We start from the raw sequence: 13,159 nt of genomic DNA on the forward strand, positions 1-13,159 counted from the left end.
TTACAAAAAACTGCTTCTACGTGGCCATAACATAAGCTACAAGGTAATGGAGCATTTTATACATTGTTGTGTTTCTTTAGAAATAAATAAAGGACAAATGGGGGCTTCAAACACCTCAGATGTAAAGTTATTCGCTGTCAAAGTGACGCCAAAATGAATGGGAGTCAATGGAAATGCTAACGCAAGTGAAGTTCTGCTACAAGATGGCAGCTCCTGCGAGGCTTCAACTTCCGGTCGATGGATTACCCCCTTGAATATGAGTCTATTTGGCTTGGGAATTTTTGTCCAGAGCACCAGGGTCCATCTAAAATGAACTAATCCATCACTTTGACAGCACTGCAATAATGTGTAATTGACTTATGGGTGTAATGTTCTCCCTCTCTCACTCACTCCTTCTCTTTCCCTTATATCTGTCAATCTCTTATATAAATCCATCTTTCTTTCTCAAATGTTAATGAATTCTTATGTATCTCCCAGTACAGCTTTTTTTGTCCCATATCAAACAAAAAAACACAGATTTTTACCTGCATGTGGAAAAGCATGTTTGACATGTTCAATAAACCTTGTTGCTTAAAGATCTACTGTCTGTTTTAGAGCCAAGCCATGAGGATAGTACGGGCCGTGGGTCAGGCGTTTGAAGTGTGCCATAAACAGAGTCTAGACAATGCTGACGGTGAGAAGACATTGACCTTAACTTACATTTCATTTTATCATTTTCATAGGAGACAAATTAAGATCAGTCAATAAAATCATAATCTATTTTGTTATGTGAACTAGATACAGACACAATCTCTATGAAACTTTCCATTGATTATTTTGTAATTGGCAGCATGGCTTGTAAAAGGAGAAGAGGAGAGAAGCAAAGATGAAAATCCGGTTACTGGCACCACCATTGAGAAATCAGGCAATGCTGGCCTGGAAAATGATGACAAGGTAAAGTCCTATTCCTGACTATAAGGTTGATATGCAATTTGAACAAGTCCTCTCAGCCAGCAGAATATCAAATATGTGGTTTTCCTCCATCAGTCTTTTTCCAACCAACAAAAAGTATTGCTTTTTTAGAAGAAAGAAGATGTCTGAGCTGTTGTCTTTTTAAATATAACTCAAGTTTTGCTTGTTTTCTGTTATTTATAGATGCTAGTTTGCTCATCCCACATGGTTTTTAGGGCAGAAATTGGGCCATGATCAAAAGGAGGACTAAACATTTACTAGACAGTTTTCTAAAGTTTAGTTCAAATATTCTTTGGAGTCTTATAACACTTAAAAGTGAATTTTAGATACATCGATGGTAGTTTCTGTCCAATAAGTCGTGTTTATTAACATGAAATCATTTCCAGCAATGATGGGGCAAATTTATGAATTATATATTTTAGCATAGCATACACATTTTAGACCCTTTTAGAATTTTAGCTTTACTGTAATGAATAAGATATGAAAGCTGTCCATGCTGACACATATTAGATCACTGGGGAGTTTTTAGGAAACTGGGCTTTCACAGAGGTTAAAGCTTTCATGTACTTGTAATGGTTGTCAAAATTACTTTGATACAGCAGAAGTTGTGTGTTCTGGAATCTGCTCTCTGAATCTGCTGATCTTCTTTCATTTACAGCAATCATAAGAGCCAACATATGACACCAGTGTTTTTCATTTTTTATGTTCCTCTAGGCCTAAAGGGCTGTTTACACGACACCCTTTTCAACTAAAAAGTACAACATTTTATGAGTTTTGCCCGTTCATTTACACATCCAAGATCGTTTTGGGTGTCTGAAAAAGCTAACTTTTGAAAACGGGTTTGAAAGTACAAGTTATCCATGTAAATCAATTTAAACCATCCAATCAATTACCCATGGGCAGACTCAAGTCCCATCATTCGAGAAGCCGTTACACTCAGATATACAGTATGTCACAATTGGGAAGAACAGACAATTACAACTTCAGTTTCATGTCGCCTTTACTTACTTTATAGTCTCTAGCTTCTGGTTCAATATCTAAGCAGGTGGTTAAAAGATTTTAGCTTCAAACTCACAAAAGGGTCATCCATAAACTGTTTTGCTCTTAAAGGGTTAGTTCACCCAAAAAAATTAAAATTAAGTCATTAATTACTCACCCCCATGCTGTACCAACCCCGTAAGACCTTTACTCATCTTCAGAACACAAATGAAGATATTTTTGATTAAATTTGAGAGGTGGATCACTGCTACATACTGTAGGCTCCTTAGGGATTGAAACTTGACGGCCCAGAAAGTCATTGAAGAAAATGTTTAAATATTAAATATGGTCACTTCTATTAACCTTAAAGGGTAACTAAACCCCTGGTCAGAGCCTGACTCCACCCACTGGCAATATTTGAAAATGCTGAAAAAGTGGGCATACCCCAGCGGAGATAGAGGGGACGAAATAGATGCTAAAACACTCTATCCTGATCGTTTTCAATACTCACAATTCCAATTCCTGACTCCCTACAGTGGTTTTGACGACACAAGATGGTTTTTATACTGCCAAGGCCGTAGCTCGCGTGGTGAGCTGAAAGCTGCGTACGTCACGAACAGTGTTGGGAGTAACGCATTACAAAAGTAATACATTACAGTAACATATTACTTTTTGCTGTAACGCAGTAGTGTAAGGCATTACTAATCAATTTTCAGTAATATTTTACTCGTTACATGTTCAGTGAGGCTTGTATTACAGTTGTATTACAGTGTATTGTCTGCTTTTACTTCTTAAAGGCAACAGACTATGTAAAAGTTTTAAAGCAGTCTTTTAGTGCCAGTTCAGAGCGGTCGCGTCTGTTTTTTCCTCTTAAATGCGAACACGAAAACTAAAATAAAATGAATATTTTAAGTTCTATGGAGACTGGAGAGCCAACCCTTCCTCGTCCGATTTGCGCAGTGTAATTAACAGAATTACAAAAAATATATTTTGCCTCCAATTTTTTTGTCACGCATGAATGTGTGTCTTTTCCCTAATATTAAAAATAAAACATAGACTGATATTTGTCTAATGTCTGGAGTCCTTTAAGGAAGTAGCCTATTTTCAATACATGTATTTTCTGAGAATTTTTATTTCATGTTTTAACTGCAAATGTCATGTCCATAATGCTGGACTTCCCCAATTTTAAATAATTTATCCTCAACTAGTTTTGTGGTGTAGGTCTACGTATTTTATAATGTTAACTTCAAATAATACTAATTGCCTAATTTAAAGATAAGGCAGCATTGGATATGGACGTAAGGAGAATAACGCTGGAGTTGGAAGAGGTGTGTCGCGATTCTGTAGGTTCGTGGATCTGAGTCGTGTGGCGAATCGCGATTTCGGTTTCATATTGCATATCGCTACAGCCCAAAAGTTAAGCTCTACTTAGTTATTTTGGTGAAAGTAACTAAAAAGTAATACATGAGTAATGTAACGCATTACAATTCTGAGACAGTAATATTGTAAGGTAATGAATTACTTTTAAATAACAGTAACAAGTAATACCTAATGTATTACAGTTTGGAAGTAACTTGCACAACACTGGTCACGAAGAACCGCTAAAATCCAATAGGAAAATTCAACTGCAGTAGCCACCGTTCAACCTGAAGAGGGCAGCACTAAGACGCTTTTACACCATATATTGTAGAAATAGAACACTTTATAAACAAATGTCAAAAAAGTTAATACTTGAATCAATGACTGGTATTAATAAAGATCCATTCTTACAGATCATTAACTAAAAAAAGTTGGTTATGTGTTTAGTTACTCTTTAACAAATAAACTATGCTATTCTCAATGTGTGATACATTTCAAAATAACTAATAGATTCCAAAGTGTCAATCGTAGTTCATGCACACGCACATACTAATTAGCTTGATTGGCCCTCATTTACAAAGCAAATGTCAACTTAAAAGTAATAAAACAACATGTATCTCCTACTTTCTCCATGCAGGTGTGTGAAGCACCAGTGCTGGTGATGGAGCCTCCTCTCTCCAGCCCTCTAACTGTGAGCCATCAGGTGCAGCTCCTGCAGAGGCAGTTACAGCAGCAAGAGCAGAAGAGTCAAGCTGCCTCCGCACAGGTCACATCACACGTCTAATCGCTTTCTCAGACAGACAGACAGATAGATACAAGTGTAACAATCTGTAATTGTTGTTCTGTAGGTGGTTCTGTTGCAGCAGCAGCTGTCGGTGGAGAGCAACGCCAGGACGGAGGCTCAGGCGAGAGTCCAGCAGCTCCTGCAACAGAACACTGAACTCCTGCAGCATCTCTCGCTTTTGGTCAAACACGTGCAAGAGCTGGAGCTTCGCACTCAACCACACAAGAACTCTCCCTGTGAGTCAAAAGTTCTTTACCTCCTTAATGTCAAGTCACCTTTTATTTATACAGTATAGCGCTTTATACAATACAAATCAAAGCAGCTTTACAGCGATACAGCCTGGCACACGGCTTTACAAAGGATAATTCAGTCTGAATCAAAGAATAGTTCACCTAAAAAAAAATTAATATTTTCATTTACTCATATCTTTTTTTTTTTTTTTTTCTTCTTTCCTCTGATCACAAAAGAAGAAATTTTGAAGCATGTTCATGCTTCTCTTTTCCATATAATGAAGAAATATTGATCAGCACAACTGTTTTCAACACTAATAATAATAAGAAATGTTTCTTGAGCAGCAAATCAGCATATTCAAATGATTTCTGAAGGATCATGTGACACTGAAGACTCGAGTAAGGATGCAGAAAATCCAGCTTTGACAACATATGAATATTTTATATTTTAAAAAGATTAAAATAAACAGATATTTTAAATTGTAATAATATTTCACGATAACTGTTTTACTGTGTTTTGATCAAATTAATCCAGAGGATGAGAGAAATATATTTTTTCCTTTCATTTTTTTGAAAGGTAGTGTAAATATTTAATGATAAAATTGTCATTGATTAAAGTGAAAGAATCCTTTAATACAACACTGCATCAGAAATCTGCATCAGAATAGAATCAACCTGAGTTATTCTCTTACTGACTATCTATGCTATTATGTAATTTCCTCCATGAAGTGGGATCTCAAGACAGTCTTCTGGAAATCGCCCTGCGTCCCAACATGCCAGCTGCATCGCGTGACCCCAACCCAAATCCCCTCCCAAGCGCTAGAGGAGGCTTCCCTCTCTCAAACAGCCTGGTTCGGCTGGATGGCTTTCGTTTCTTCACAGAATCTTCAGACCAGGAGAAGAAGCCGGAGCAGGACCGTGACTCAGGTCAGGGTCAGGATGAAGATCAGTCTGGAGGTTGCTCTCCTCCAGTGAACCAGTTCCTCAGCGCACTGGACACAGCTGGATTCAGAGAGTCGGGTATCGCATCCGGTTATGAGTCTAACACAGATGAGAGTGATGACCGGGACAGCTGGGGCCAGTAACTGTGTGCATCTGTGTGTGTGTGTGTGAGACTGTTCCTGCTGAAAAAAATCAGCTCACACCAGCAGGGGTAGCATCTAAGCACTTTAGCTTTGTGGAGAGAGTTTTGCATTGCAGCTTCAGCTTTCAGAATGATCACCTGTCAGAATTTTTCAAAGTCTATTATGTGCTTCTATATCTATAAAAAAACCTGAAAGATGTTAAACATCCCACTGTGTTTAATTATGCAGGTCCGAGGCAGTGTGTGTTCAGGTTGTTCTACTCAAAAATCAATATAAAATGTCAGGTTTTTTTTTTTGCCATTATTTTCTCACCCTCATCATGTCGTTCCAAACCTGTAAACATACAATAAACTTGAGTTCAATCAATGTTATTTTGGGCCCGGGTAACTTTGTTTGGGTTCAGTAAGATATTTGTTTTAACAAGTTAATACTTTTATTGTGCAAGGATGCAATATATTGATCAGTAAAGTGACTGTATACTTTTATAATGTTAAAAGGTATAACATTACAAATATGTTTTATATTTGTAATTATAATGTTATAATATTTCTATTTCAAATAAATGCTGTTTTTTTACTTTCTATTTAACAAAGAATCCTTAAAAAAATACATCACAGATTCCTCAAACATTAAACAGCTGTTTTTAACATTGATAATAATAATATTTTTCTTTATTGAGCAGCAAATCATCGACCCTGAAGAGTAATGATGCGGAATATTCAGCTTTGTCATCATGAATAAAATGTTTATATTAAAATAAATAAATAAAAGGTACTCAGTTACTTACATAACCTCGGTTCCCTAAGATAACAGGAATACTGCGTCGCTAGACGCAATGGGAAAACTTTTTCTCCAATTACTGAAGATTATAGAATAACTCACAAGCATGTGGGGAGAAAGCCTGCCAGAGCCTATTGAAATGTGCAGGGCTTTCCCTTTGTAAAAGCAGATATTTTGGCATGGGGAATCAGATAAATTCGACTTAAGCGACATTTCATTATATCTTCTTTTATTTGCCAGTGTTTTTTAATGTGCCAGGTTTGACTTTACAATTTTGTGCAGCAATGCTAAAGAGTGAGAAAAGTTTTGTCAAGATGTTAAACTCCATATGTAAAGCATGTTTGATCTTCACTGTCAATTTTTCAGCTGAGCAGCTTGAACTGTTACACATTTTAATCATCCATCTTCATTAATATCTATGTTAATATAAAGTGATATAAATTATTTGTCCAATTTAATTGTTTCTCAAATGGTATAACAGCATTTTATCTTTTAATACTGTTTATTTATTGGGAAGAGTGTAGCAAGTAATATTAACACTGTGTATTTTGTGATCAAGTATTGTCTAAAGACTGCTGCGTGTTGTAACATTAATTTTCTTTAAATAAACTCATATATTGAAGAGTTGTGGAACTCAGAAAATGTTGTCCTTAGGAAAGAATGAAACAGAATAAATAAAAATCATTTAAGTCTTTGTTGTGTCATCTCTCTTTTTGTGACTGATCATAAAGTGTTTCCTTTCGAGGGAACTCAATGCTGCATGCTGAGTTGATGCTATGGGAAATGTTCTACGTGAGCTGGTACCTGTAACACCTGTGCTACACCACAGCAATTTCATTGACCAATGGTGAAGTGGCAACGCTTCCTTTTACAGTACAGTACTTACAGTGTACTTACCTAGAAAGTACTGGCTAATATAAGTCCATGGAACAGGGGTAGGTTCAGGGTTAGTACTAGTTATTACCCAGTAATTGTAGTTAATAAAATAAGTACATAGTATTTACATGGGTAACTGGACTGTAAAAGGAAGCATTACCGGTGAAGTCAGGTGACAAAGCGAAACACATAATCAAGACAATAAATTTTCAGTAAGCTGAGTGTTTGCGTGGAAAGAAGGCCTGTTTGTTTGTATACTGTAAGTGTAATGGCATCCAAAGTGCTCTCTAGAGTCGAGTCAACTTTTCTTGGGATGGTATGGGACTCGGACCTTCATTTGAAGGCACTTTTGTCTCCTGCTCAGGTCGAGTCCATACTTACTACCATGAAAGAAGTCATGCGAGGTCGGGAAATCGCTATCAGCCAACATCATAGGCTGTTGGAAGTCGCTGCCAATGTGATACCTTTGGGGCAGCAGTACATGAGACCATTTCAGGTGTGGCTCAGGATCAGAGGGTTCCATCCCTTGTGCAACCCTCTGAAAATGATACTGGTTATGTGCAGAGATCTTTGTACCCTTTCTATATGGAAGGTTTCTTGCCTTGTCTCCCATGCTGGAGGCATGGTGCCATCACAAGACTGAGATCACAGATGCCTCCCTCACTAGTTGGGGAATGGTCCTAGATGGTCGGTGATGGAGTTGATTTAGCAGAAGTATGACACAGTGGAAGTGGACTAATCGACCCGCTGTCCCCTCTGGTTTGCCCTAACACCTCTGTTAGGGCTCGATGCCATGGTTCAACACAGGCAAAGCCTATTGCTATTGGCTCCATTCTGGCCAGCCCGAGTCTGTTTCTCTGTCCTAAAATATCTCCTGGACGGCTCTCCGTGGGGTATTCTGACCAGGGGGTAACCTTCTGTCTCAAACTCTGGGCTTTATTCGTCATTTACTCCTAGTTGTGGCCATATTGACCTGAAAGGGGAAGTTTTACTCCTCGGGAGCCAAAGAATCGTGATTCCCATCAGCCAAGAAACCCTCAATAGTATACTTGAGGGTCAGCAGGGTATAGTCAAGTGCCAAGCTACGGCCAGCCAGGCCATCTGGTGGCCAGGACTTGTAGAAAACTTCAGTACGTGCTTACGCCATAGGGCAGAACATGTTACATTGAAGTAGCATGCCTAAATGTGGCCATAGGCCAACACTGTCATTGCAGCTTTAAAGGCTGTGTTTAGCTGCCATGGAATCCCAGAGACTCTAATGTCTGAAAATAGACCACAATATACGTATAACAACCCTGGAACAGGGTAACACTGACACTTATATTTACACTACTAGGGACATGAACACGTCCAGAGACACTGAAATAAGTAGAGAACCTCATGTGACAATGAGTGCCATGACCTCCTGAATGACAGAATTTGTAGAGCGAAAAAAAAAGGGAAGTTGTGTTCATTGTTTGTTCATGAGAATGTTGCAGATAGTGTGACCTGTAGTAGAATACGTGGTTAAAGGTTCTGCAAAGATGTATCTGTGGAGGTGTTCTGTAGAGGGTAATTTGAGAGTAACGTTACTGTTGTTGCATGAACCTAAAGAAGGTGACACAAGAGTCATAATGTCAGTTCCAGAGTAAAAGAAATTTACCTGAGCATACGCAATGCTCTGGTAAATATCTTTTACTCTGGAACTGACGTTATGACTGGCTCATTATTGTAAATTAGCTAACACAACATTGCATCCAAGACTGGGTTATGTTCCAAAGGTGCCTTTCTCAATCATTCATCGGGTCATTCTTCAACCTTTCTACCCTTTACCGATTGACTTGCCGGAGAAGATTTACCTATGTCCAGTCAGGGCACTAAGGATTTACATTGGCCACTCAGGCTTGTGCCATAAATCTGATCAACTATTGGTCTGCTTTTGGAGGTTGCTGCAAAGTTTCTCCCATGCACCACCAGGCAGAGTTTAATGCATTGGATTTTTAATGCGAAGTAGTGTGATAGTCTGTAGTGTCATGTTGAGATGAACCAGACAATGAGTGTGTGAAGAGGTGTTGAATATATAGGGAGGTGAACTGATGAGGTGCAGTTGATGGTGATTAAAACTCAAGGGACTGTGAATGAGTGGGAGAAGTGAGTGAAGCTGGTGGAATCCTGACAGTACCCCCTTCCTCCGAAGCGGTTGTCGACACCTGAGACGAGGGACGAAGACGGTGACGAGGTCTACCACGGCCTCTGGGAGCGGGGCGATCAGGATGGTCAACGTGAAACTGAGTGAGGTGATCTGGATCCAGGATATCATTGCAAGGAAACCACGACCGTACCTCTGGACCCTAATCCTCCCAGTCAACCAGATATTCCAGCCGAGGACCTCGTCACCATGAGTACATGATGGTGTGGACTTGGTAGATGGGCTAGAGGAGGAGGTAGGTCCTCTGGGACGGTTTCTGTGGGAGAAGTGACAGGTTCAATGAAGGGCTTCAACAGTGACGCATGAAAAGATGGTGAAGGAAGTGGAGGAAGGACAAGCCTGTAGGTGACTTTGTTCAGCTACCTGCATGGTGAAAGGACCGATGTATCGAGGACTCAGCTAACGCAGGGCAGATGGAGGCGGAGGTCCCTGGTCGAAAGCCATACCTTTTGTCCTGCTGGAAGTGCACGTGAGCCGAGTCCCATACCCTCTCGCTCTGATGGAAAAAGTAATCAACAGCTGGAACCTCAGAGGGCTCACCCGACCAAGGGAAGAGTGGAGGTTAATAACCCAGGACACACTGAAAGGGGGTGAGCCGTATGGTAGATTGCAGAAGGGAATTCTGGGCATACTCTGCCCAGAGAAGGAACCGGCTCCAGTTTTCCTGGTACTGGTAGCAATAGGTGCTGAGATGTTGTCCAATCTCCTGCATCTTCCACTCAGTATGTCCGTTTATCTGAGGGTGGTATCCAGAAGATTAGCTGACAGTAACCCAGAGGAGTCCGAAGAAGGCTTGCCAAACCCTTGAAATGAACTGTGGACCTCTATCTGACACTATGTCCTTGGAGATGCCAAAGATTCAAAACATGATTGAAGAGGGCTTCTGCGGCCTTCAAAGCCTTCAAAAAGCAATCGACAACGACGAGGACACAAGTGTGGTTACTGGATCTGGGAAGGTCCGTCATGAAATCAATTTAAATGACCACGGCCGTTGTGGGATAGGAAGTGGCACGAGCTTGCCCTCCGGGAGTGCTCTGGGGGTGTTGGTAATAGCACAGACTGAGCATCCCCGAACATACCTGGAAACATCCCGTGAGATGGATCACCTGTACCGATTACTGAAGGGCGGCATGAAGATGGAGAGGTACGAAGACGCACCCTCTGGACCTCCTGGGGGAGCGGGATGATGAAGGTTCTCCTGGGAAATCTGCTCGTCGATGTCCCAGATGATGGGGCTGTTGATGGCTGGAGGGGACGATAGGTTCTGGTTGCGAATCTTCCGTTGAAGCATGATGAAGATGAGAGACAGCATCCACTTTGCAATTCTTGCTTCCATGTCAGTATGACATGGTAAAATCAAAGTGGGTAAAGAAGAGAGCCCATTGAGCCTAACGGGATTCAGCTTTATCTGCTTCAGCTTCTGAGGTATTCCAAGTTGCGATGATTGGTTAACCTCAAACTGGTGATTAGCTCCCTCCAGCCAATGCCTCTATTCCTCTAACGCAAGCTTGATGGCGAGCAGCTCCCGATTCCCAATATCATAGTTCCTCTCTGCTGGGGACAGCTTCTTAGAGTAGAAGGCACATGGATGGAGTTTGGGAGGATCACCCTGCCGCTATGAACTGCTCCAACTCCTTTTGAGGATGCATCCACCTCAACAACAAACAGTATATCTGGGTTAGGATGAACCAGGATGGGAGCAGTCAGGAAGGCTTCTTTCAGTCATTGAATGGCTAAGATGGCTTCAGGAGATAAGGACAGAGACTTGGGCAAGCCCTTTAGAGACAAGGTCAAAGGAGAACTGATGTGACTGTAGTTATTGATGATCTTATATAGAAATTGGCGTATCCGAGAAACCTTTTAAGATCCTTCACAGCAGAGGACAGGGGCAAGCTTTGGATAGTTTCCACCTTCCCCTGGTCCATCTGCACTCCCTGTTTGTCCAGCTCTCAGTTTCTCCAAAACTAGAGTGACATGACGCTGATGCTCAGCCAGAGATGAGAAATAGATGAGAATATCGTCTATATGGACAACCACAAAACTGTTGAGATACTCTCGGAAGACCCCGTTCATGTAACCCAATGCTGGGGCATTGGACAGCTCGATACTCATAGTGACCTGAGGGCGTGACGAATGCCATCTTCCATCCATCACCTCGTCCAATGTGAATCAAGTTGTATGCAGTGTGTAAATCGAACTTAGAAAAGATGTGGGCTCCATGTAGCTGCTCCAATGCTGCTAGGACCAGAGGAAGGGGATAACTAAACTTATTAGTTATTAGGATAACTAAACTTCGAGTTGAGATGACAATAATCAATGCACGGCATCAAGCCTCCGTCCTTCTTAGCCATGAAATAGAATCTGGAAGCGCCAGGGGCTGTAGATGGTCGAATGAACTCCTGTTGAAGAGCCTCCTCCACATACTCCTCCATGGCCTTCTGCTCCGGTATGGACAGAGGATAGACACGGCCTTTAGACAGGGTGGCTCCAGTGAGGTGGTAGTTTGGACTCAGAGATCTTGATGACTTTGGTGTTTACAAACGTTCAATTTTTGTAGGAGTTGAGTGGAAATGAAGTTGCCCGCCCGGAGGTCTTGTGCTGAGACACATACACTGGAGGTTAATAAATGAACAGTTGTGCGGTTCAAGGTTTGACTCTTAGGAGGAATCTGAATGGTGCTTACCGCAGAGCGTTGAGGTCGAATAGGGCAGGAGTTGATGAGATGTTTTTCATCCCCACAGTGTAGACAAATACGCTGTTGAATTCTACATTGCCGCTCTGAAGAAGAAAGATGAGTGGAGTCAATCTGCATGGGTTGGAGTGCTGGAGGGGCGACTGATGGTGCCGAAGACGGGGGATTTACAGCGGTTTCTAGAATGTCACAGGCAGATAAGCGGTAATAATCTAATGATTTTCTGAATGAGGTTTTTCGTTGCCAAGGAATTCTCATATACCACCACCAGCTGGCAGATGTTAGGGTTGAGACCATGTCAAAAAGCTGTCATCAAAGCTGTCTCATTCCAGCCAACTGAAATTGCCAGCGTTTGAAAAAGAAGGGCATACTGTATGTTCTCACTGAAGACTTTCCTTGACGAAGGTTGAAGAGCTGATTGTGAACAGTGAGATCGGAAACTGTCTGACCAAACACTTAATTGAAATGCTGAATGAAACTTGAAAGGGATTTAACTGCAGGAGAATCTGAGTTCCAGAGAGATTGGGGCCATTGGAGAGCTCTGCCGGACAGCAGGGGTATAATAAACGCCACTCGGGCTGAATCGTTAGAGAATTGTTGTGCCTGCATTTGGAAATATAGCAATACCTGAAGCAAAAAACCACTGCAATCCTCCGCCTCTCCGTTGAATGTCGCTGATCGGGCCATGGGACTCCCAGAGGCAGCTGATGAAGCAGCGGATGTTTGCAGAAGTGAGTCCAGCGGAGCCCGTGGAGAATCCATTTCGTTGGTCTGGTCTTCTATCATGGATGGAACAGGAGCCAGACAGGTGATTAGTGAAATAGTGTTTATTTATAGGTTGCAGATCCAGACAGAGATATGGTGAGTATACAAGCAGACGATATTCGGGATATAACTTAGCTGAAGGATAACCAGAGTCTTTGTTTACAGATGCGGATGGATGGGAACAGGCTGATGACTGGAGACTGGAGACTGAACTTCCGTGTGAAGGTTAGCAGGTGATCGATGGATGGATGGAACTCAGGTAGGTAGAGGGTAAGTTGCAGGTAAGTAGCGTGATAGTCTGTAGTGTCATGTAGAGATGAAACCAGACAATGAGTGTGTGAAGAGGAGTTGAATATATTGGGAGGTGAACTGATGAGGTGCAGATGATGATGATTAAAACTCAGGGGACTGTGAACGAATGGGAGGAGTGAGTGAAGCTGGCGAAATCCTTACACCGAGGGAACATTTCTC

General features: G+C 41.4%; 1 protein-coding gene across 1 annotated transcript in view; it reads left to right on the plus strand.

Moving 5' to 3' along the window:
• The window catches only part of nos1apb (nitric oxide synthase 1 (neuronal) adaptor protein b), a 38,937-nt gene extending 32,076 nt beyond the window's left edge, over window positions 1-6,861 (plus strand). Inside the window, exons 6-10 of the mRNA XM_039694114.2 lie at window positions 595-673; window positions 830-933; window positions 3,926-4,054; window positions 4,137-4,308; window positions 5,032-6,861. Of these exons, the coding sequence (XP_039550048.2) occupies window positions 595-673; window positions 830-933; window positions 3,926-4,054; window positions 4,137-4,308; window positions 5,032-5,387 (840 nt within the window). The 3' untranslated portion in view covers window positions 5,388-6,861. The remainder of the gene's footprint in view (window positions 1-594; window positions 674-829; window positions 934-3,925; window positions 4,055-4,136; window positions 4,309-5,031) is intronic.
• The last annotated feature ends 6,298 nt before the right edge of the window (window positions 6,862-13,159 follow it).

Source organism: Pimephales promelas, chromosome 5, assembly GCF_988280905.1.
Source record: "Pimephales promelas chromosome 5, fPimPro1.hap1.1, whole genome shotgun sequence".
Classification (NCBI taxonomy): Eukaryota; Metazoa; Chordata; class Actinopteri; order Cypriniformes; family Leuciscidae; genus Pimephales; species Pimephales promelas.